The following is a 25,711-nucleotide window of genomic DNA, read 5'->3' on the forward strand; positions in this document are numbered from 1 at the left end:
TCATTCTTAACTTTTAGATGTTTTTTTCCCACCCAAAAAAAGTACTGGTCTTAAAAACTGGAAAAAGTTAAAGTTTAAACCATCAAGCATCTTAAGCTTCTATTTTCTAAATCAGGCTTAAAATATTACCCCCACATATATTGGTGGGTGGTGGGTGGGTGGGTGGATGAATGGATGGATGGATGGTTTTATTTTTTGTTTGTTTTCTTTTGAGACAAAGTTTTGCTCTTGCTGCCCAAGCTAGAGTGCAATGGCATTATCTCAGCTCACTGCAACCTCCGCCTCCCAGGTTGAAGTGATTCTTTTGTCTCAGCCTCCCGAGTAACTGGGACTACAGGTGCCTGCCACCACACCTGGCTGATTTTTGTATTTTTAGTGGAGACGGGGTTTCACCATGTTGGCCAGGCTGGCCTTGAACTCCTGACCTCTAGTGATCCACCTGCCTCGGCCTCCCAAAGTGCTGGGATTATAGGCATGAGCCACCGCATCTGGCCTAGATGGATGCTTTTTAAAGTACAAGGTATTGAACTCTTAAGTAACAACTAGCCCAGGAGCTGTGCTACGATTGTGCCTTGTTTTGAATCCACACCTCACTCTCATGCGTGCCCTCCCCTCCCCCATTACCTGCCTCCCTGCTGTTCTGCAAAGTTCATCCCAGCTCACTGCCTCTGAGGAATCGGCCCTGATTCCTGAGCCTGGCACAGGCTCACCCGCCATTCTCAGCATCCCACCCATACACACTGCACCGCAACCTCAGGATCTCTAAGCTGTAGGCTTCTGGCAGGAGAAACGTCAGCCCCACGCTGCTCAGAGGCTGCAAGTGCTACTGTGAGTTGTGTGCAGATGGAGGTGGTGATAGTAGTAAGACGGGAGAAGCTCCTCTTCCCAGAGGCACGCATGCTGTGGTGGGGACAGGCCAAGTGTCCTGGTGACTGCCGCGAACTCCCAGATAGTTCTGTGGAACATGCACATGCGTGCTGGTTGACTATGGAGAGAAAACGCAAATAGGGCAGGGTATGAACAGTTGTTGAATCTGGGTGGAGGGAGGTGGGGGGCACTCATTATATTAGTCTTGCAGCTTTGTCTGTTTTTGAAAGTTTTAGTAATAAAAATGGGGGTTCGAGTGCAGTGGCTCATGCTTGTAGTCCCAGCACTTTGGGAGGCTAAGGCAGGCAGATCACCTGAGGTCAGAAGTTCGAGACCAGCCTGGCCAACATGGTGAAACTATGTCTCTACTAAAAATACAAAAATTAGCCGGGCGTGATGGCACGTGCCTGTAGTCCCAGCCACTTAGGAGGCTAAGGTAGGAGAATCGCTTGAACCCAGGAGGCAGAGGTTGCAGTGAGTCGAGATGGCCCCACTGCACTCCAGTCCGGGCGACAGAATGAAACTCCATCTCAAAAAAAAAAAAAAAAAAAAAAATTAAAAAACAGAAATGGATGGGCCAGGTGTGGTAGCTCGTGCCTGTAATCCCAGCACTTTGGAAGGCCGAGGCAGGTGGATCACCTGAGCTCAGGAGTTCGAGACCAACCTGACCAACATGGCAAAACCCCGTCTCCACTAAAAATACAAAAAAATTAGCCGGGCATGGTGGCGGGCACCTGTAATCCTAGCCACTCGGGAGGCTGAGGCAGGAGAATTGCTTGAACCCGGGAAGCAGAGGTTGCGGTGAGCCGAGATCATGCCTTTGCACTCCAGCCTGGGCGACAAGAGCAAAAATCCATCTCAAAAAAAAAAAAGAAAAGAAAAATGGGGGAACCACCCTCCAGTGGCTTCCCATGAGTAAGGGCCAGTGCACTCAGGCCCTGTTCCCCTGCCCTCCTCTCGTTCCTGCCCCCACTGGCCTCTGCAGTGGTCCTCAGCCAGCCCCGTGCTGACAACTCAGGACCTCTCCTCCCTCTGGTCCTTGCTCAGATGTCCCCTCCTCCCCATTGAAGCCACCCTACCTCACACACACCGCCACTCTCTGTCCCCCTGCCCTGCTGCCCTTTGTGTGTGACTTATTGTTTCTAGTAAATTAATAATCATCCATCACCTGTCTCCTCCCCTCTAGAATGTAAGCTCCATGGAGGCAAGGATTCCTGCCTTGCTTTGTTCAGTGCCAAACGCTCAGCAGAACACAGCGCACCCCCTCGACCTGACAGATGGGGGAGGCAGACGGATAGGTGCAGCAGCCTACTTCGAGTTGTCTCCTCAGCATCTAACCAGCGTCTAGCATAAATGTTTACTGAATAAGTGGAGAAATATGTGGCAATGTTCTTGATTGCTTGATGTACAGAAATTATCTGCCTCTGTTGAAGGCTCTTCAGGGTTACAGGTCACAGTCTAGAATATTTTGAATTTATAGAAATACTCATAATTTTCTGGTCCAAGGTAGTTCATTACCCGACTCACAGGTTTAATAGCAAGGACAGCTGCCCAATGTCTCAGGCACAACCTCCAGCAAGCCATCCACTTGTGTCTTTCAGGTGGCAGAGCGAGCTCTCTATTACTGGAATAATGAATACATCATGAGTTTAATCAGTGACAACGCAGCGAAGATTCTGCCCATCATGTTTCCTTCCTTGTACCGCAACTCAAAGACCCATTGGAACAAGTAAGAAAGAACTGGCTGCCATCTTTTTCAGTCATTTTAAAATGTGGCACGTTTTACTGCTATTTCAGTTAGAATAAATATCAGAATTTTAAATATCAGTTAAGAAACAAGAATGTCAATTGATTTGTGGACTTATAAATTAAGTAGCACTGTGGGTTGTTTCTGTGGCCTTTGATTTTACCACCTCACCTTCGTTCCTAGCCAGTAGAGAGGCACATTGGTTTGCAGCCACCTCCCAGTAACAGCAGCTTCTAGGCCTCTTCCTGAGCACCCTGCAGAGAAGCTGAAGGTCTCCGCGGAGCCTGTTTAGCTCAGCCCCCGCAGGGGCACAGTGGCCGCCGAATTCTCAGGGTGTCTCTTGAGCTCTGCGGACATGCACCCTGGAGGAGCCCCTGTGTGAGAGCCAGGAGCCACCCCACAGTGGCCACTCCCTGGAGAAAAAAAGGGAAGCCAGGTGACCTGAACACAGCCGCATTGCCCCAGGAGCAAAAAGCATTTCCTCCTCCTCCGCTCCTTCATCTTTTGACTTAAAGAGGATGAATAAATGTGTTTACTGAGCAATAGTCTTCTGAGACTTTAAAAGGAAACTGTTGATATGGGTGCCACGTTATTTATTTATTTTTCTTTTTTAAATTTTGTATTTTATTTAGACAGGGTCTTGCTCTGTCCCCCCAGCTGGAGTGTAGTGTGACAATCGTGGCACACTTCAGCCTGAACCTCCTGGGCTCAAGCAAACCTCCTGCCTCAGGGTCCCGAGTAGCTGGGACTACAGGCACCCACCGCCACCCCTGGCTAATTTTTGTATTTTTTGTAGAGATGGGGTTTTGCCATGTTACCCAGGCTGGTCTCGAACTCCTGGGCTCAAGTGATCCACCCACCTCAGCCTCCCAAAGTGCTGGGACGACGTGAGCCACTGCACCCAGGCCATCTTATTTATTAATATGGTATCATCTAATACTCCTGTTATTTAAAGAAATATGAGTATCTGAGTTTTTCTTTCCCCACCTTCTTTCATCTCTTTCCAACGTACATTGTAATTATAACTCAGAACTTAAAGAAGAGCAGCCCTCCTCCCTTAGTTTACAGGTGAGGAAGGGGAGACTTGGAGGGCATCCGCAGCCCAGTCTGCGGTCACAAAGCTGGTGAGGGGCACTCTGGCCCAGTGCGATCTCCTGACTCCCAGTGTCTGTTGGGGCAGCCCTCCTGCTGTGCTGCACAGTCACCCTACTGCCGGCGGACTAGCCCTCTCCCATGCACCCTCTCTCCTTGTCCGCTCGGAGCTGCCGGTGGCACTGCCTCCTTCCCAGAATTCTGCAGGACAGCAGCCAGACAGGTGTTAGCCCTGGAGCTCTGAGCCAGACCCCCAAGCAAGGGTCCAGCCAGTCCACTTGCATCAAGTCCTCTGAGGGTTGCCGCCCAGGAATTGAACAAAGAAGGGCAGGCAGATCAGAGTGAGGATGACTTTGGTTCACATTCCTGCCTTCCTCCTGACCAGCTACCCAGGGAAGTTAGCTCCCACCAGATCTTTCTCAGCCGGAAAAACTGAGAAAGTAAAGTGCTTTACCTTGCAACAATCTTCACTTGGAGGATTACAATACAGTTAAAATGCATAAAGTACCTGGCTTATGATAGGCACCGAGGAAGCATTTGCTGTCGCTTAGTGTCTGTAGGGCCAGCAGCCGTGCTGACAGCAGTGGAAACAGCAGCCAAGACCCTGGTGGCCATAGCGTGGTGGTTGTAGTTTTTAGTGCAGCACATCCACCCTCAACAGCCTGTTCTTTGTAGCATTAGTTTGTTTGTTTGTTTATTTATTTTTGAGATGGAGTCTTGCTCTGTCGCTGCCCAGGCTGGAGTGCAATGGCACAATCTCAGCTCACTGTAGCCTTTGCCTCCCAGGTTCAAGTGATTCTCATGCCTCAGCCTCCCAAGTAGCTGGGACTACAGACACGAGCCACCACTCCTGGCTAATTTTTGCATTTGTAGTAGAGACGGGGTTTCACCGTGTTGGCCAGGCTGGTCTTGAGCTCCTGACCTCAAGTGATCCACCAGCCTCAGCCTCCCACCGTGCTAGGACCACAGGCGTGAGCCACCACGCCTGGCTTGCATTGATTTTTTTTTTTTTAATTGAGCGCAACAATGGCAACAGAAGCCCCTGGAGCGTCGCCGTGTTTCTTGTGTGTGGTTTAGTGTGGTATGAAAGTCAGCACAATCCATAACTGACTCAATCCCTGCCCATTGCAAAGAAAAAAATGTTCTTTTAAGTGTTTTCTAAGTATGATTTGGGTTTTGTTAAAAAGTGGATTAAGAAGTAATTATGATTTGAGGGTTAGGTTTTTTGGTATTTGTTTTTTAGCTACTGGCAATTATTGCTCACAATCCTACGGGCCGAGCAGGCTCTGCTGTGCAGGCTTTCGCTGGTGTCTACTGGGGGATCGGGGCTCTTATGTGGCTGCAGTCCGATGGCAGCTAGGACTAGAGTCACCTAGAGGCTCAGCTGGGACAGTTTGGCCTCTTTCCCTCTCCATGTGTGTCAGAGCCTGAGAACTAAGCATTGATTAAGCTGTTTTATGCTAATTTTATTTTCTCTTTCAAAGCTCTGTGTTGGCATTATTAAAATTAATTTTTCTGTCCTCAGGGAATAAGCTGAAAAGAAACTGACATTTATAGGAAATAAAGTATTGCCATCATTGTCCTCTTTATAATTTTGTCTTAATTATATTTGTTCAGGTTTTAATGTTTTTAGTTCAGTTTCTGAGCAAGGTGGGTTTTGGCCACTGTCAGCCGGAGACAGTAAGTGGAGTGGCCTCCGTGGCTGTGTGAGAGCCACGCTGAAGAAAGTCTCCGGATGCGTGGCTGACTGTCAGAAAATGAATAACTGGGAATGAGCAGGCCTTGCCTTTTAGAGCTTGGGAAACCTGTGCAATGTGGGACTGTTGGAATATGGAGCAGCCTGAGTGTGGAGAGGCGAGGGCTCAGCAGGAACACGTGCTCCCAGGCTCACCGTGCCGTTTTCTTTACAGGACAATACATGGCTTGATATACAACGCCCTGAAGCTCTTCATGGAGATGAACCAAAAGCTATTTGATGACTGTACACAACAGTTCAAAGCAGAGAAACTAAAGTGAGTTGTTCCTTTCACAAATTACTGTTTCCAGGATTTTTTTCTTAATCCTAAGTAAACCTCTTCCACTGTTTTGTCCTAAAACGTTATTCTTCACTCGAAAGCAAAACCAGGCCTCTCATACTTGGAGAGCAAATTAAAACTGTGTTATGATAACGTATTTTGAAAGAACGGTGTCTAAAGTTAGCAGTTCTCCCCCCTTGTATTGCCAGATTAATCATCTTTGCAATAAGTGCTTATGTAGGCAAGAATCTAACATTCAGAATTTTTTCTTTTCTTGGCTATATTGGGCTTAAAGGCTATAATGTGTAGTCCATTTTCATGTTTATAAGGCAGGGATTTGAATTATATCCTGTGAGGTTTATACAAGAGAGCAGGAATCTTCATTTCAATGTAGCTTTATTCTGATTTAATTAACTCAGTAATGTGGGCGTTCTCTGGAATCTAGTCTGTCCTTTGCAAAATCAGGGTCCTGCCCTCATGTCTTTGAGCCCACATGTGTCCAGGGATGATCTAAGTGGCAAAGTACTTCGTCCCTAGGCTGTGCAAGTCATAATGTGATTAAATAGTTGTTGGAGGTCTTCTTCCAAGTTGAGTATGGACTATTGGCAGATTTTATTTTTTGCTTGTCACTTAACTGGCTAAGGTAGATAAGCTTTGCACGAATGTAATTCAAAATACGCTGTGTATATATGTGCGTATGTATATGTGTATATATATATGAAACAACTGCCATTTAGTCATTCCTTAGACAAATACGTGAATATTTACCTGTACACCAGGCCCTGTTTTAGATTCTGGCAATATAGCAATGAATAAAACCCACAAAAATCCTTGCCCTTTTTTTTTTTTTTTTTTTTTTTTTTTGAGGCGGAGTCTCACTCTGTCACCCAGGCTGGAGTGCAGTGGCCGGATCTCAGCTCACTGCAAGCTCCGCCTCCCGGGTTGACGCCATTCTCCGGCCTCAGCCTCCCGAGTAGCTGGGACTACAGGCGCCCGCCACCTCGCCCGGCTAGTTTTTTGTATTTCTTAATAGAGACGGGGTTTCACCGTGTTAGCCAGGATGGTCTCGATCTCCTGACCTCGTGATCCGCCCGTCTCGGCCTCCCAAAGTGCTGGGATTACAGGCTTGAGCCACCGCGCCCGGCCAATCCTTGCCCTTTTGGGGTTTATATTCTGGGTAGTGTGGGGGAAAAAAAGCAGAATACACCTAAGTGAACCATAGAGCGTGAGAGATGACGGATCCCTCAGGAAAGGGCCGGGGAGACAGGCCAGCCACTCCTCTAGAGCTGCCAGCTGCGTGGTCCGTTCTCATCTCAGCGCTCAGAGCGGTGTGCAGGTGGGAAGCACACAAGCAGCAGGGCCTTCTGACGGCGGATCCTCCTCTCATGGAATCCCACAGCTTTCCCAACAGGACCTTAAAGGTTGTGTAGTACATTTTCTGGGTTAAAAAGCTTGGATCCTGGCCGGGCGCAGTGGCTCACACCTGTAATCCCAGCACTTTGGGAGGTCATGGCAGGTGGATCATTTGAGGTCAGGAGTTCGAGACCATCCTGGCCAACATGGTGAAACCCCGCCTCTACTAAAACTACAAAAAATAGCTGGGCGGTCGTGGCGTGCGCCTGTAATCCCAGCTACTCAGGAGGCTGAGGCAGGAGAATCGCTTGAGCCTGGGAGGTGGAGGTTGTAGTGAGCTGAGATCACGCTACTGCACTCCAGTCTGGGCGACAGAGTGAGGCTCTGTCGCAAAAAAAAAAAAAAAAAAAAAAAAAAAAGACTTGGATCCAAGTTAAGTGATTGACTGAAAGTCACGTGCCTATCGCAGTGGAGTCAGTCAACAACCCAGGTCTCCTGGCTCTTAAGACGTTTCCTTTTTAATATTGTAGGAATGGGAATACTGGCTGCTTTGACACTGGTCGCTTTACACTGTCCTGCAGTCTCGTTTCTTCAGTGGATATATGAGCTTCTCATCGAAGTATGTAGGTCCCATGAAGAAACAACCGACCAGGGGAAGGGCAAGGATGGAGACATAAGACTTACTTAGATTAGATTTCTTTTAAGAATTCCAATTCTTGGTCATGTTAAATGTTCTGATATTTTCTCATGTTTAAATCTCGGTTCATTCTTCATGCTGTGCTGAGCACTGTGCAGTGTGGGGAGATGGAGCGGAGGGGCTGCGGGAGGAGCCACTGGCTGTGCCCAACATGCCTGTGCCTTCGCCCCTTCAGCGTGTTCTTGTGTCTGATTCATCTCTAACACAGATGACATTTTACTGTTTTTCAGAGAGAAGCTAAAAATGAAAGAACGGGAAGAAGCATGGGTTAAAATAGAAAATCTAGCCAAAGCCAATCCCCAGGTACTAAAAAAGAGTAACATGAAAACGCCCAGGGTTACTTGAATGTTTTTATAAGATAGGAATATATGTCTTCACCATGGCGGGGGGACGTGATTTCACTAACGTTGTATATGAAAATGTCTGCAATAAAAAGTACTTTTAAACTTTGTAACCCTCCTCTTGTACAAGTACTTATTTTGCCCCATATCGTTTTTACCACAGAATTGACTTTTTTTCTCTGCTTTTTAAATAAGATCTGAATCTGATTAATATACTGTGGTAAAAAGAAAACTCGAATACAGTCCAAGACTATGCTTCCTCTCTCAAATGTCATAGATGCTGTCGCTCAAACAGCATTTCCCTTTCTTTTTCATATGAAATTATTTCTAAAAGAAAGGAAGTTAGATTGAAAATAGAGTAAGTATGACGTTTTGATGTCTTCTTCTTTGTATGAGGTTTCTGTAAGCCCAGCCTTTTATCATTAAAAATTAGCTGTATTCTGCCACGTTAGCAGCTAACCCTCCTTCCCTCCCCAGCAGCGGGTGCCAGTGTGCTCTGGTGAGTCCGCGCCGACGGCCAGACGTCCCGGGGCTGCCGGGGCTGCTGGGGTCCGGGAGGGCTTGCCGGTGTCATGGTCTTTGGGTTTGATGTACACTGGTCTAAATGCTTAGAGCATTATGACAGTTGTTTCTTCATGTTCTGTGTGCCTAATTATAACAGTGCCTCTTAAAAAGAAAATCTTTTTCAGAAAATCTTTTGTCTGAATCTTTGCCACTCTAAGAATTCTCAAGCTTTCCTTCAACTCTCCAGAAAAGATTTTACCAGACAATGTGTTTCTTTTAGCGAGAGATGTGCGCAGTTATCTAAGTTGGTTTTTAAATTTCTCTGACATTTAATAAAAAGTTATACATGAATATAAAGTTAAAAGTATATATTTACCTATATAACAACATATTGGTTTGTATATTCTGATAAAACTACAATCAAGAAACTCAGATCAGGAAAACTGAATGACATTTCTAATAGTGAGCCCTTGAGTCCACCTAAAACCGGTAGCCAACATTCTTCTAGCAGTATTTATTCGCACTGACATACAAATGCTGTTTTAAGATTACTGTCTAAAACTGTATGGTCCTTAATTGAGGTACATAGCTATAGGCATCTACTTTAATGAATTGAATGTATGTTTAAAGTGTGCTTAAAATACTGATACTTGTTTAAAACATGGTAACACTATAAACCTGGGCAAGTTTATAAGGCCCAGCCCTGCCTGGCGCTACGGTGCCTGTCTTGCTTTGTTCTGAAGAGCCACAGACAAAGTAGGTGCTGACAGTCCTCAGGATTGTCAAGGACCTCAGCACACATGCAGTTGAAATCAATAGCCTCAAAAACATGTGAGAAATGAATACACACACACACACGCGCGCGCGCGCGCGCGCGCGAATCAGAAGGTCTGATTTTATGTACCTAGAATATAGAAATAGCTTATTGAAAAAATTGCACAAAATCGTTACATTACAAATCAAGAGCTGGTTGTTTGTATTGACAAACATGGCCCAGTTTCACTCCCATACATACTGTACATAACCAGTGTTTCTTCCGAAATACGTATTGCTCTCTTTTTTCTTTTTCTCAACTTTTGCTGAATGTTCTCAAGTAACTTTATGTATGCTTTTTGGTTGCTCTCTTTACAAACGTCTGTGGTGATGGCAGGCATGCCGTGGTTTTGCCTAGGAGCTTTGATGAACTGTGATGCTGGGAGCTTAGCCCTGCCTTGTCCTCATCTCTGTGTTGACACCATCTGTGACACAGTCCCCATGAGTCTCATCCACATGCTCTAGTTGCATGGCACATGGTCTCCAAAACAGAAAATACTTCATGGGTCAATACCTCAGAGCTGGAAACTCTGGCCTCGTACTTGCTTCTCATTCTCAGGAGAAAATCTCTAAATTCTCATCACTGCTTCGCATTATAACAGCAACAAAAAGTCACCAATTTTGTGGATAATACAGTCTGTTTATTTCTGTAGTGAAAACAGGTTTTCAAAGTTTGGTTTTCCATCTCAGATCTGCCTGTGGAGAATGGGCTTGCGGGCTTTGTTTTTAAGGTGGGTTCCCAGGGACTCCCTGTGTGTTCCCCCATGCCCCCCGTCCTTGCAGACTGAGCCTTCATCCACTCAAACGCGTGACAGCACGTACCCAGCAGGCGTTGGGGACCCGGGAAGGCTGCGGTGCCCTCAAGACTGCATCTTGTTTGAGCAGTTGTGGCAGCTTTGTTGGGGTTTTTAATGTCACACATGATTTAATTTTCTAAAATCATGAAATATTGGCAGTGTCTAACATAAATGTGTTTCTCCTAATCTATCAAAAGGGGCCGTATAATATTTTACTACTCACTTACCCCAGCTTTTGTGGGAACCGTATGAAATGAAGTCAGGTACTTCTGTGAACTCAGAGTAGCTGTGGCTCAGTGTTTGCAACGACCAAAACTGCCGTGAGCGGCCTAGGGCAGGGTTGGGATGGATGCCTGCCTTTGCTTTGAGAGAGGAGCTCATGTGAGGAACGCACCTCAGTGAAGGTTTTTCTTTTGTTTTGTTTGAGACGGAGTCTTGCTCTGTCGCCCAGGCTGGAGTGCAGTGGTGTGATCTCAGCTCACCACAACCTCCGCCTCCTGGGTTCAAGCAATTCTCCTGCCTCAGCCTCCCGAGTATGCTGGGACTACAGGTGCCCGCCACCACGCCTGGCTAATTTTTGTATTTTTAGTAGAGACAGGGTTTCACTATGTTGGCCAGGCTGGTCTCGAACTCCTGACCTTGTGATCTACCCACCTCGGCCTCCCAAGGTGCTGGGATTACAGGTGTGAGCCACCACACCCGGCCTTCAGTGAAGATTTTTATTCCTAGTCGGAACCCTCTCCTGCCGGTGCCCGCTATGTAAGGTTTATTTTGCTGTGAACATCTGGTGGCATTCTCGTGTGGGGACACTGTCCTTTGCCCCAAGGACAAACTCCAAGTGAACCAAACTCCAAGCAAGGGCTGTTGGTGGGTCCCGTGGAAAGCACTGCTTGTCGCCTGGAGTAGTCAGAAGCTCTAGAAGTGCTGGTGTGAAACAGTCCCCGCAAGTCTCAGGAGTCTTGCAGCCACTTAGGTTTCTGTATCTCCCCACCTGACTGTGAGCCCCCTCGAGGACAAGGTGCTGTGTCCTGAATTGTGGTTCTAAGGACACAAAGATGAGAACAAGACATAGCCCCCAGCCTCAGGGAGCTTACAGTCCATTAGGAGAGGCAGGTGAATTCAGCTCAGATGATGAGATTGTATTAAGAAGACACCGGGGGGAGTGTGCTGGAGATGGCAGGACCGGCTTATTCGTTCCCATCTCTAAAGAAAGACACACACAGTACGGGGCCTGGCCTCTTGGTTTGACTGAGGGGGTCACCCAGTCAGACTTGAGGGAAGGTGCCCGCGGCAGAGGTAGAGAAAAGCAGGGACATGGTGGGTGGCAAGTGTTGGCCCTGGTGGGGTGTCAGTTATGGGGAGGGCTGGTGTGATGTGCTGAGAGGTGAGGGTGGAGAGGGAGCAGAATTCCCTCAAAATGTGAGCAGATATTAAAGAGCCATAAGGGCAACATGGCCCAGCCCGACTTGCATTTTTGCAAGCTCTTCTGGCGCAGCATGGACGGAGTGCTGGGGCCGTTGGGGTAGGGGACGCGTGTGGAGATGTGTGGAGATCGTGGTGCTGGGCGGAACTGTGGGAGTGAAGGCACAGGGCGCTGAGGACCTGGTCCGACTGGCATTCGAGGAAGGAACCCAGCCGAAGGTGTGCGCCCCGGCTGTTTTGGGAGGAAGGGGAAGCCAGGTGGGTCCAGAGTTGAGCAGCAGGGCCTAGGCCTGGAGGCATGGAAGCCGGGGTGAATGAGGAGGGGCAGGGGGTTGGGAAAAGGCTGAAGACGGCCCACAGAGGAAGGAGCCCAAGATGCCTGGAGGAGAGGCTGGGGTCACAGAGACCAAGAGGGTGCAGGTTCAGGGCTGAATAATGGCGTTCACGGTCTTCATTCCTCAGAGAGGTCCAGTGAGGCAAGGCCGGGAAGGGCTTAGCAGCCACAGGGCACCCATAGGCCTCATGCCAGAGGAGGCTCCATCAGAGGTGAGGGCCGACACCGGACGGTGGCTGAGAACAGAGCTGCTCTGGGCTGGCCGGGTGTGAGGGGCAGGGGTGAAGCAGGTCGGCAGGAGGGCGCTGCTGTGACGGGGGTGCAGCCTGAAAGAGGCCGAAGCTGTGGGACTCTCTGGGCAGAGAATGGAGGGGTGTGGATGAGAGCAGCCTGGGCAGCAACCCCCGCTCCCCTCTCCTGAGCTCAGAGGCCCTGAGCAAGCTACCAGCCCCTCCATGTCCCAGTTCCCCCATCAGCCAGGTGAGGGTGGCAGCACACACACGACCATGCAGGACAAACAGGCGCCCCGCTCACAGCAGACACAGGTGCCGCTTCCTCCGCCTGTGCCCTCAAAGCGAGCAGACGCTCGTCACAGTCATGCTGTCCCGCACACCCTGTCTCATGGAAACTTCAGGGTGACCTTACCCCTGCACTACACTCATGGAAGCGGAGTCAGCCGGGCCCAGTGACTGCAGGCTGAGCCATCTGCATTTCCATCCAGAGCACAGGGAGAGTGAAGAAGTCCCAGGGCCACCCGTAGTGAACGGAGAGGGAACGTCAGGCTCACCCAGGCTGTGTTTGTTTTGGTGGAGAGCAAGTCACCCAGGATGTGATGAGAGGGTTTCATAAGCAAGCCGGGAAAATGGGATAAAGGGGAGAGAGAACCATGCCAGCTGCCTTGATGAGAGGACATGATCGTGAGAGGAAAGGGAAGAGAATCATGAGGTTGGAGGTCGCTGGCAAAGAATGGGCGGCCAGAGGTGAGGGTTCCAGCGGTGAGACAGCTCCCGCCACCGAGCCCAGGGCGCGCCCTCGCGCTTGGCTGCTCACGTGGTCAGAACTGCAGAGGCTGTGGGGTGTGGGCCAGGGTATGGGTCACTGTCCATCAGGTGCAGAGGGGCCAGGAGGGGACCAGCTGCTTTGCTGTCTCCACTGAGTGCTTTCTGGTTTCAGAAGTCAGCAAGGCGCGTCGTGTTGCAAGTGTAGGCGAGTGTCCCACTGAGTGAGCTTCGTGCGGGAGAGGGCCCTGGGGGGGTGGCAGGGGAGATGCGTCCCCGGCCAGGATGAGAAGCTTGGAGTTCAGAGCCTGGGCACCTAACACAGTGACTCCACACTTTGCATTGCAGTACACAGTGTATAGTCAAGCCAGCACCGTGAGCATTCCGGTTGCAATGGAGACAGATGGGCCTTTATTTGAAGATGTGCAGATGCTGAGAAAGACAGTGAAGGACGAGGCTCATCAGGTAAAAGTGCACTGAGCTCAGCTGGGCGCCCATGACAGATAATTGCTTAAGAAATGCACATACTTTTGGTAGGCGATGTGATTTGCATCAGTGCCTTCTGTTTAAGCTGAAATCAAAAATTAAATTTTGCTAGCCTTATAGGAAATATTGTATCTATAGATCTTAGTGATCAAATTACTAGAAACAGTTTTTAAGGATTAAGTATGTGCCTAAGTTTTGTATCTCCATTTACTAACAGTAGTAGTAATCCCAACTCTTAACTATTCTTTAAATGTTAACGCCAGCAAAATCGAAAGCTTCACAGCCATATCCACCCCTCGCTTTTTTCTTCACAGCCCTCTGGCTTCTGCTTTGGCCCAGAGATGCTCCCTTTTAGCTCTTCACAGCAGGTGCTAACAACCCCTTCCCCAGGACACCTCATGCCCCTTGCCCCCCTCACCCCCCTCGCCCTCCGCATGCCCCTTGCCCCCTCCCCCCTTGCCCCCTCACCACCCTTGCCGCCTTGCCCCCTCGCCCCCCCTCCTCCCCCTCACCCCCTTGCCTCCTTACCACCCTTGCTCCTGCCCCCTTCCCCCCCACCCCCCTCATCCCCCTCGATCCTCTCGCCCCCCTCCCCCTTGCCCCCTTCGCCCCCCTCGCCCCCCTCGCCCCCCTCACCCCCTCCTGGGCACTGTCTTTCAGTGCTTATGTCACAGGCCAGCTCAGGTAACAGCCCTGCTCGAGTGGTTTTCTTTCCTTTGTTGTGGAATAAACATGTAGATCACCCCGATTCAAAGAGAGCCTCCTACCACTCTTATTCCTCAACTGGGCCTGTAGACACTTAGGACAACTTACTCAGTTCCTGCTTGAGTTCAAGGAGCCTTTCAACTGCTGTGTTTCCCTGAGCATCCCTCCCTGTTTCAAATGCCTGTAAACTAAAAAAGGAGTCCCAAGTGGTCTGGAGACATTGGCCTTTCTCCCTGAGAAACTTGAACCTCTTTTTGACCAGGGAAATAATTCCTGAAGACATCCTGTTCTAAAATTCTGAGGTGAAAAGTGAAAGTAGGCACCCTGCCTGTGGAGTGGCCATTCTTTTATTCCTTTACTAGATTAAATAAAATACATTATTTAAATGAATGCCCCCCATTTTTTTTTTACATTTTGAATGTGACTCCTAGAAGATGGGGAATTAGCACATGGCTGGCGCCATATCCCAGTGGGGCTGCACTGGTCCCGGCTGCTTTCTTGGAGTTGCACAGGAAGGGGCTCGTGGTGCCAAGCCCCCACGGTAGCCACGGTCATTGGTCTCTTCTGCCCCTCTAATTCCTCAACTCAGGTTAAGAGCAAAATAGATGACTGAATGCTGCTTTTAGCTCATCAAAGCCTGAAAGTACTAGAAATACAGTGGAAAAGCCCACTGAACACTCCGAACATCAGTAACTAATATTCTATCTAATTCAGTTGGATTCCATACTTTCCTCACAATGAATGTTCTTAGCAATGAATAGATTTCATCACAAATATGAAAATCTGTGTATATTTCTCTCTTTGTGGGAGTGTTAATGTTCTCCCTTCTTGATATTTTTTTTAACTCAGGGATTTAAGGTCACCTTTTTGCCATTTTGATTTTGTGGCTTCAAATTTGCTAAAGACTTGTAAGCTGATCTTGTTACTGCACACAGAAGGAAATCACAGTTAGTGTTAAGACACGAGGCTATACACAGTTAAAAAGCCAGTTCTTGGCCGGGTGTGCTGGCTCATGCCTGTAATCCCAGCACTTTGGGAGGCCAAGGCAGACGGATCACCTGTGCTCAGGAGTTCGAAACAAGCCTGGCCAAGATGGTGAAACCCTGTCTCTACTAAAAAATACAAAAATTAGCCAGGCGTGGTGGCAGGTGCCTGTAATCCCAACTACTTGGGAGGCTGAGGCAGGAGAATCGCTTGAACCTGGGAGGTGGAGGTTGCAATGAGCCAAGATCGCACCATTGCACTCCAGCCTGGATAACAAAAGCAAAACTCCGGTTTAAAAAAAAAAAAACAAAAAAACGATTCTTACACATTAAATAGCTTAGAGTTAGGGAATTTTTCTTTTTGGTGTAGCCTTTGACTTAGGTTAGAATTAAAGCTAGACAAAGAATAAACTATGTCCAAAATGTAATGTACCTGAAAGGTATGTACATATTTGCAATTTAGGTCCTGCTCTGTAGTAGACCAAGAACTTGATCAAGAATGCAAACCAAAATAGCATTCTGTCCTGCGTTTGAAAGTCAGCCCTAGTATCTGTGTGATTTTCAGGGCCCCGGAACTTCCAGCTGCTCGGTCTGTCCACTGCCCTTGGAAAGGGGCACGTCCCCTCCTGGGAGGGTTACCTTATACGGTGACAGGAAGGAACAGGTCCTGTGGCCATCCACTTGTCTAGTTCTAAATACACACACAGGCAGGACAGTTGTTGGAGAACTTCTGTAGCATGTCTGCTTCCTTGTTTTCACAGTTCTTGCCATTGTGTTCTGTCACCGGGTTTCCTGTGTGACTGACATTCTTACAACAGTGATTCCCTCACCTCATCCTTAGATCGCTATGAATTATGTTCCTGAGTCAAGACTCAGTATCATTGAGATGTCAGTTTTCCCCAAATTAACATACTCTCCATTAGAATCTCAGCAGGCTTTTTATCCTCAAGAAATTGAGAAAGCTAATTCTAAAATTCACATGGAAATGCAAAGGATGTAGAATAGCCAAAACAACTGTGAAAAAGAATGAAGTTGGAAGACTAATAACACTATGCAATTCCAAGACCTCTTATAGTTTTTGTTTGTTTGTTTTTGGAGACAGGTTCTCACTGTGTCACCCAGGCTGGAGTGCAGTGGCACGATCACAGCAATCACAGCACACTGCAGCCTCAACCTCCTGGGCTCAAGCAATCCTCCTACCTCAGCCTCCTGAAGTGCTGAGATTACAGGTGTGAGGCCCTGTGCCTGGCCTGACTCCTCGTAGATTTCTGTGGATCAGTTGAATCAGTTGAATTCAACATATCCAGATGAAGGTATTTATGGAGTGCAGTGTCTAGGTATAATATTTGAAATGATAAATTCTACTCCTTTTTTTTTTTTTTTTTTTTTTCTTTTGAGAGACAGGGTCTTGCTCTGACACCCAGGCTGGAATGCAGTGGCAGTCTTGGCTCACTGCAGCCTCGGCCTCCTGGACTCAAGCAATCTGCCCACCTCAGCCTCCCAAGTAGCGGTGACTACCGGCACCACCACATTCAGCTGATTTTTGTATTTTTAGCAGAGACAGTTTTACCATGTTGGCTAGGCTGGTCTCAAACTCCTGGTCTCAAGTGATCTGCCTGCCTCGGCCTCCCAAAGTGCTGGGATTACAGGCGTGAGCCCACCACACCCAGCCAATAAACTTTTCTTAAGTTGAAAAATGTTTGGAGTGGTTTTCCTAAAATTCTGAAAAGCACTATTGTTAAAGCAAAAAGAAGGTACCAGTTCAAGGCTGCAGTGAGCTATGATCGCACCACTGCCCTCCAGCCTGGGTGGCAGAGCCAGACTCAGACTCTCAAAACTTTCTTTAAAAAAAAAAAAAAAGGGGCCGGGCGCGGTGGCTCAAGCCTGTAATCCCAGCACTTTGGGAGGCCGAGATGGGCGGATCACGAGGTCAGGAGATCGAGACCATCCTGGCGAACACAGTGAAACCCCGTCTCTACTAAGAAATACAAAAAATAGCCGGGCGAGATGGCGGGCGCCTGTAGTCCCAGCTACTCGGGAGGCTGAGGCCGGAGAATGGCGTGAACCCGGGAGGCGGAGCTTGCAGTGAGCTGAGATCCGGCCACTGCACTCCAGCCTGGGCGACAGAGTGAGACTCCGTCTCAAAAAAAAAAAAAAAAAAAAAGGTACCAGGATGCAGGAAAAATGTATATGCACAATTTGGTGACCAAATTGACATAAGAAATTATAGCTAAAAATTAAGCTTTTTTGGTTTTTATATATAGTCATTTGAAGATATTCAGTGCCCTTTTAATTTTATTTTCAGCTAACTTTATTTTTCCAAAATAATTTCACATTTCTCTGAGATGACGTGAGGGTTGGCTTGGGACTGGTGTGAGAGGTGGTTGAAGGAATAGCTGGAGAGAGGGAAGCAGGCTCTGATGCTGATGGATGGAGTAGGCTGGATTTTTGTGGAGAAATCAACCATGTATTTACCTATCCTTTATTTACGTTTCCTTCAAGAAACTAGTATAACCCTAGTCAGAACATTCAAAGAAAACTAGCACATATCATGTGAATGGCATTTATATCACAGACATTTAAAATGTTTGCAATTCTCATTTTTAACAGTTGGTCGGGAGAAAAGCATCACCAACCATGCAAGTAAGGAAGGTGTAGAGAGACGGAAGGTGGTCAGTGCAGGTACTCATTATCCAGCGCATAGAGCACATGGAAGGCCTGTTCTCCAGGAAAAGAACTGATGAGTTAACATGTACATGAAGTATTTTCCCTTTTGTCCATGTCATTCCAGCTTGTGATGGTCAAAACAAAGAAATTTGGCGACTGGGAGGCCGAGCACAATGGCACACGCCTGTAATCCCAGCACTTTGGGAGGCCGAGGTGGGCGGATCACCTGAGGTCAGGAGTTCGAGACCAGCCTGACCAACATGGTGAAACCCCGCTTCTACTAAATAACAAAAAATTAACCGGACGTGGTGGTGGGCGCCTGTAATCCCAGCTATTTGGGAGGCTGAGGCAGGAGAATCACTTGAACCCAGGAGGCCAGGAGTTTGAGACCAGCCTGGGCAACACAGCAAGACCTCATCTCTAGAAAAAAAAAAATTAGCCAACCATGTGGTGTATGCCTGTAGTCCTAGCCACTCAGGAGACTGAGGCAGGAGGATCCCTTAAGCCCAGGAGTTCGAGGCAACAGTGAGCTGTAATCACGCCACTGCATTCCAGCCTGGGTGACAAAGACCCTGTCTCTAATTTTTAAAAAAAAATTTTTTTTAAGAAATTTGGTCCCTTAAGAAATGTTGATTATTTCTATCCCAAATTAAGTAGTAAAGTTTGAATGTACACCTTTAAAGAGGAAGAAAACTTGCATAGCCATGTATGCCCAACCCCTGGTGTTCTTTCAGCACTTAGGGTTTACACTGAGCCTTCCGGGTCTGCCCGTGGGCTGCAGAAGAGAGGCCGCCTCTCACTGACCTGTGTCTCCCGCGGTCCACTCCGCCCTTGCCAGCATGTTCACCTGCACATCCCCTCCGCCGGCCCTTCCTCGCCCACCGTCTGCGTGCTGTCTTCTCCCTGCCTCCTGTCCTCATTTTTTTGCCTTGTGGATAGTAAAATTATTCTCTGCTTTGCACATCAGTTCAATTTAAAATGTCTAAGCAGAAAGGCCCAGATATGTCCACCGGTTTTCTGTCCTTTCAGAAGTTCTGGGGTCATGTGTGTGTTCTCAGTTTGCATTCACTGGTTCCAGCTCCAAGCTTTTTACTGTTGCCTTTTTCTAGGAAAATGTTTCTTCTCTTTGGAGTGCCTATTGCAGCTGTAATTACATATTTTAAGTATATAAAAATCTTGGTTTTGTTTTGCTTTACTTTGTTTTAGAGATCCACATAGAATGGGCATAAAATTCAGGGTAGGATTTCACCTCTGAGTTTCTCATGGGTTGAAGGTAGACATGCTCTGCATCCTCACACACTAACACACTCTCACAAGTACCGTGACGGGTGAGGGGACCGTGAGTGACCTTCACCATCTCCAGAAGTGGAAGGTTCTCCCAAAGCCCTCACGCTGGTTTCCAGGGGGAAAAAAATCCAAAGTCCTGCCCCTACCATGAGTCAATGTGAATATTCCAATAACATTTCTAGAAATCATCCTAAAGTGATGTGACACAAAATTCTTTTTAAACCTTGACATGATTGCTGTTTTCATCGATACATTTGCAGAGAACCCTGCTGGGAAACACTTAGCAAAAATTTGAACTTTTCATTCAGGACTTCTGCAGATCCTTGAATTTTTCATCAAAGCGAAGGAAAATGTATTTTACATCCATACCAAAATCAGACATCTGGAATCTGTGAGGCTTGTGTTCTTTCTGTTGTCAAATGATTGACTTAAATTTTGTCTGCTAGACGTACCACCAAAGTAACTTAGTCTCTTTGAATACACTGAACAAAAAGGAAGACTTAACTCTGATTAAGAAGCTTTATCCAGAGAAGTTTCTAACTAACTGGCCATCAAGTCGTCTGGCATATACATCATGTTTGGGTGATTTAGATGGTTTATTGTTTTGTTTCAAAATATTGGTATTAACACAGTGTCTCTACTTTTAAACTGGATTATGTGTTTATTCGTGGAAATGGATGCTTTGATATGTAAACTCTCCAAATTAAGTTTCCCTTTTATTGCAGATACAGTTATCCAAATCCTCATGCAGAAATGGGATTCACTTAATTTTTTTTTAAGTGAAACCAAAATTTCCTAGACTTTACGAAGACAATGGATTGGAGAAGAGAGGTTTTTTTTTTTTTCCAATTTGATAGATGTTTGAAATCCAATTTAAATATGTTTTTCATTCTTTTTTTTTCTTTGCCTCCAAGGAAATTTCTACTTCTTTTTTTTTTTTTTTTTTGAGGTGGAGTCTCGCCCTGTCACCCAGGCTGGAATGCAGTGGTGCAATCTCGGCTCGCTGCAACCTCCACCTCCCGGGTTCAAGCAGTTCTCCTGCCCCAGCCTCTCAAGTAGCTGGGATTACAGGCATGCACCACTACACCCAGCTAATTTTTGTATTTTTGGTAGAGACGAGGTTTCTCTATGTTGGTCAGGCTGGTCTCGAACTCTTGACCTCGTGATCCACCCGCCTCGGCCTCCCAAAGTGCTGGGATTACAGGCGTGAGTGACCGCGCCCAGCCGGAAATTTCTACTTCTTGAAATGCTTCTGTAGGGGACATGCCGATGAAACGGCTTTAATGACATTTATGAAATAGGAGGTTACTTATGAGATTTACTAAAATGCATGAATTCTGCAAATTAGAGGTACTGAGTCCTTTGTATAAGCACTGCACATTTCAGAAGACCAAAACGCCAGTATTGAACACAGAGGCCCTCACACGAGTCACGATTTTTAGTAGCAAGACATTTTTGGCGAATTTCCATGATAAGACATACCCCGTTTCCCTGTGGCCAGGGTGCCGACAGTGAGTGGGTGAGGCACACGTGCCTCGAGGTTATCCTTTGACTTCCACCTCAGAAGTAAGCTTGCTTTTCAGATAGCTTAGTTTGTAGCCAACGCCATTGCATTTCTAATTCCAGGCACAGAAAGATCCGAAGAAGGACCGTCCTCTTGCACGCCGCAAGTCCGAGCTGCCTCAGGACCCCCACACCAAGAAAGCCTTGGAAGCTCACTGCAGGGCTGATGAGCTGGCCTCCCAGGACGGCCGCTAGCCTCCGGGGTGCCGCATCGGGGCTGGGCCCGCCAGTTCTTTTCTGGATTCTGTAGAAAATACATACTTTCTGTGCCATACCAATCAGTTACACTCAAAGCTTTCTTGGACCCCGTTCTGTAGGCAATAACGTGCGTCCGCCTCAGCGCGAGATTAGGAGTTCAAACAATGGTGACTTCCCAGAGCCCGCTGGCAGAGCCACGGGTTGACGACGGTGTCCTCACAGTGTCGTCGCCACCCCAGCATAGTCCACGTCAGACTATTTCACAAAGTCAGAGCTATAGGAAAGCACCCTGCCCTTCATCTTCATGTTCTCCCAAATGCAACTTAGGATCTTTTAACATAGGTGGTTCTGTGATAACGTCAATGTTTTCCAAATCAAAGGAACACTTTTAAAAGTATGACCTATTTTTTAAGACTTTACAGCCTTTGAAATGGTTTCCACGCGATTGTTACGCCAGCAGTTCTCGTTTGTTTGTTTTTCAATCTCAGTGAAATGGCTCTTTGCTTTCGAGTTCTCACACAACGTACTGGGAAAATGACAATCCTCAACCGCTGGTATTTTCTAAGGGGTCTCTTCACTTTGATGAGTGACATGAATACCGTGTCTCCTTCTCTTGTGTGTACCTAAAGCCATATTTCCAAGTCTGTGGTACTCCAGGATTCCAGGAGTAAGCTTGTAGAAGAAATTTATTTTAAAAGAGATTGCTCTGAAATTTATCTTAAAAGAGCTTGCTCTGTCTACCTTGACAGAAATTGGAGTTTAAAAATTATGTGTTCATATTGTTATTTGCAGATTTCATTTCCATCAACTTAAACATTGTTGCCCTTCAACAAGGCTCTTGAATTCATAAAATTATAGTCTCTAAGAATTCCACATGCGATGGAAAGTTAGAGCCAAATCACTTTGAGTTAAGCCAGTTCTTAGCCTAACGCAAACTGCAGCTGTCTTTGAGCGTAAAGTAACACAACAGCGTTGCACGGGACCGGCAGTGCCGCTGCCTTCCCCAAAGGCTGCAACGCGGTTCTGAGAGCTTGGAGGAGGCACCAGCGAGGATGATGTTCAGTGGGGCTCTTTCTGTTGCAAAGAGCTCACATTATCAACACCTCGTAAGGAAAATACAGTGTCTGAGTTTTCATCGGTCTTCAAATGCTGCTATGTATTCCACAGACTTCCTTGCATGTACTGAGCTTTTTTAGATGGAATAGCACAAGGAGAAAAATCTTTAAACTTAGTGCTTTGTCTATTCTTTATTTCTCTCAGGGTGGCCAGTATTTTGACTTATTTATCCTGCTTGAAAGCTACTTGAGATGTGTACTGCTATTCTAAACACGTGATTCTAGTTTCTTTCATCTCTGGCATAAGATTATATAACTTAATGTTAAGTGTCTTGATGCATAAAAGACAAAATCTGGCTTTTTTTTTAGGATCTGGTTTTTCATCGAGGTCTCGGGTATCCTTTTAAAGATTGTGAGAAGCAGACATTGCTCCTTGTGCAGCTCTAGTGCCTGCTGCCCACTGCTGTCATTTCAAGCCACTGGCAATGCTTCTGTCCTCGTGTCTTGGAGGAAAATCACCTGGGGGGAGGGGACTTCTTGTGTTAAGAGCAAGTGCAGGTATGAAATGGGAAGACTGCCCCAGCTAAAAGTGGACAAGTCCACTTTGTGAGATGAACACTTCCTGAGAAACTTGACGAGTATCTCTCCATTTTACCATTCTGAAAACTTATCATTCAAAAAAACAGTTTCGATGCCTTCTCCTTTTGAGGGAAAAAGGGTGCTTTTTATTGTATAAAGCAGCGTCTTATGTATTTTGATATACCATTGTTTGAACTTCCGTCTTTAGCTGATAGATTCTCAAATATCCTTGATTTTGGATGTTCAGTATGTTTGTGAGAGAGGTTTCTGGGAAGACTCTCTTTTCGCCCTAGGGAAAAAGCAAAATATCAATGTTTGGTTGACTGTGTAAAGCTCAGTGTGTAAGAACATCTTTTTGTCTAGGTTTTCTTTCTGCTCTTTATTGAAGACAAACACTCACCAAAAAGAAAAATAAAAGTTTTCAGAGAAACCAATTTTCTTTGGCAAGAGTATTACTTAATATTCTGGCCTCCTAAAGGTTCCCTAGTTAGTACTTGGACTCCTGTGCTAATTGTCAGCTTCCATATCATTGTATAGAGACTGTTTATTCTGTACCAAACTGATTTCAAAAGTATTACATTGAAAATAAACCGGTGACTGTTTTTCTTCATAAAGTTCTGCGTTTGGCATCTTCACTCTTTCCAGAATGTATCTGTACATCAGAAATGTCACTATTCCAAGTGTCTTTTTAGTGTGGCTTTAGTATGGCTTCCTTTTAATATTGTACATACATTGTATCTTTGTTTTATGGTAATAAGTAATAAAAATGTAGACTTCATATTTTGTACAAAATGTCCTATGTACAGAATAAAAAAATTCATAGAAACAGCAAATATAGGTAAGTGGCACAATTATTTTTCTTTAGAAAATACCTGTAACTTTATGCATTAGTGAAATGTTAAGTACCGACATATTTTTTAACATTTTGTAATTCAGAACTTTTTGTTTTGACCTTGTTTATCAAGAGAAACTTCAGACACCTGCCATTTAATATGCTCTTTTATCTAATTTTCAAAAACTAAGAAAACGGTGTATCATATGGACTAAATAAAGAACATGTGAATTTTATTGCTCATCATGAAACTAAATTTAGCCATGGTGTTGGGCAAGCTGGCTCTGACGTGATCGGGTTCCCGTTAGGTCAGGGCCGCCCGCACACAGGGACGCTGACTGCAGAGGGGCTGGCCATCTCCACCCAGCCCGCCTGGAGCGCTGACTGCACCAGCTGCTAGCCACAGCTGTTCAAAGCTAAGTCTATCCGCTGATTTTTTACTTAGTGGAAAAGGCAGTGTGCCTTTTTATAGACCACCTCTTGGTTTGGTTTGGGTTTGGGGGCTTTTTTGAGTAGGAAAAGGTGAATCAATACAATTTATAGAAATGAAAGTCTTGAAAATAGGGAATTGCTGGAAGTATGAATTTGGGATCCTAGTTCACCCACCTCCTCAATGGAGAGATCATTATCCTCGCTGATGCTCTCGCGAGAAGCCCATGGAAACAGGACTAAAGTGTTACCTCCTCGTGTCGTGGTTATAACCTCACCTTTCCATAGCTGCGTGTGGTCAGCACGCCGGCTGGCGTGGGAGGGCAGGCTTTGTCCTCAGCTTCCTTCTCTCCCCAGTGGTGTCTGTGCTCCCTTCGCACTGACAGAGGTGCAGACGCCGTCACTCTGCAGCTGGGGCACATGGACGAGGCTGCGACCCAGGCAGAGTGTGGTCTTCGGCCCAAGGGTCCAGTAACTTTGCTGCTCCACTTCCACCTAAAAGTGGGCACGCCAGCCAGAAGACTCCACCTCCTGCGCCGGTACCCAGATCAGTGTTCCGCAGACTAGATGTTTGCCCGCTGCGGTCCTTATCCCCCATCTTAACACTGCAGGAAACCTGGTGTTTAGTAACTTCCTGCAGCACAAGAGTTCGAGAGGACTCACTCACAGAGGCATGCTGCGATTCCAGCCCAGCTGCACGCTGCTGCTATTTGGGGGTAGCAAGAAGCATAAAGGCAAAACGACTGGCTTCGTGTCTCCTGTGAGGGTTGGCAGCAGCCATCAGCAGTAATGACAAGGAGAACTCGTATTTCTTACCACTGCCTTTATGCCAGGAGCTGTGGTGGGTGCCTCATTTCCCTGGGTTAATTTGCTTAGTTCTCACAACCCACCAAATAATTTACTACTCTTATCCTCATTCACAAATGAGGAAACTGAGGCACACAAAGGTGAAGTCACTTGCCCGAGGTCACGCAAATACTGAGTGGAGCCAGGTTGCTACCCAAGCAGTGTGGCCTGGGGTCCAAGCCCCGACCATCACATTACATGGTGGAAATGCCTTCTAGATGGGCAGCGTCATGGGTGATGGTGAACACAGGTGAGGGCCTGGGGACATGCTCGCAGCACCATGTCAGGCCATAGGAACACCCCCAGGTGGACAGTGTGAAGTTATGGTATTGTCAACCTAAAGGAAGAAACTGAGACAATTCAGGGAGAGGCCAGGCCCCACGGCTCGTGTCTGTCATCCCAGCTACTCAGGAGGCTGAGGTGGGAGGACCACTTGAGCCCAGCAGGCTGAGACTGCAGTGGGTCGTCATCTCACTACTGCATGCCAGCCTGGGCAACAGAGCAAGCAAGACCTTGTCTCAAAAAGAAGATACAGGGAGAGAGCTTATTTGGGCCAAGGTCGAGAGCTGCAGCCTGGGAAACACTTGCAAGCTGCCTTGAGAAATGCTCTGGGGGAGAAAAAGAGGCTTCAGCATTTAAAAGAGAAAGGACAGATAGGGAAAGGGGCAGTTACTCAGGTTGTTTTTCAGGAGTTCTCGCTGGTTGACAGAAACACTTGAGTGATTGGCTATACGTGGTTGAACTACAGGGCGCAAGATGCGGTGTCCAACATGTGGCATTGTTAGGTACATGCATAGCTACGGGTGCCAGTCTGCAGCCCACACAGCGAGCTTCAGGAGATGATCTCCCAAGGCAGGCGGGGGAGTGGGGCGTGGGGGCTCACCTTCCTCAGGAAAAAAGTGTCTTCTTCTCATCCTGAACTCCAGGTGAAACCCTTGCATCTTCATTCACCATCACTTGACACTGGGGAGAACCCCGGGCCCTGCAAGGTCGAGGGGTAACCACAGTCATGGACCCCAGGGTCTGTCCTTCACAACCATTGCCCCATGGAGATACCCAGGGCCACCCAGAGCCCGTGCTCGGCCCCGACATTGCACTAGG

At 47.1% G+C, this 25,711-nt stretch overlaps 1 protein-coding gene across 8 annotated transcripts in view; it reads left to right on the forward strand.

Annotated features, from left to right (window-relative positions):
- The window catches only part of PPP2R5C (protein phosphatase 2 regulatory subunit B'gamma), a 169,182-nt gene extending 145,611 nt beyond the window's left edge, over window positions 1-23,571 (forward strand). For 4 of the 8 annotated variants that reach the window (XM_025391320.1, XM_025391326.1, XM_025391323.1 and 1 more), the window contains 5 exons: window positions 2,469-2,596; window positions 5,617-5,718; window positions 8,002-8,074; window positions 13,329-13,445; window positions 20,735-23,571. In XM_025391320.1, the coding sequence (XP_025247105.1) occupies window positions 2,469-2,596; window positions 5,617-5,718; window positions 8,002-8,074; window positions 13,329-13,445; window positions 20,735-20,866 (552 nt within the window). In that variant the 3' untranslated portion in view covers window positions 20,867-23,571. The remainder of the gene's footprint in view (window positions 1-2,468; window positions 2,597-5,616; window positions 5,719-8,001; window positions 8,075-13,328; window positions 13,446-20,734) is intronic. The other 4 variants (XM_025391321.1, XM_025391322.1, XM_025391327.1 and 1 more) reach the window with 1 other exon arrangement.
- The last annotated feature ends 2,140 nt before the right edge of the window (window positions 23,572-25,711 follow it).

Source organism: Theropithecus gelada, chromosome 7b (genome assembly GCF_003255815.1).
Source record: "Theropithecus gelada isolate Dixy chromosome 7b, Tgel_1.0, whole genome shotgun sequence".
NCBI lineage: Eukaryota > Metazoa > Chordata > Mammalia > Primates > Cercopithecidae > Theropithecus > Theropithecus gelada.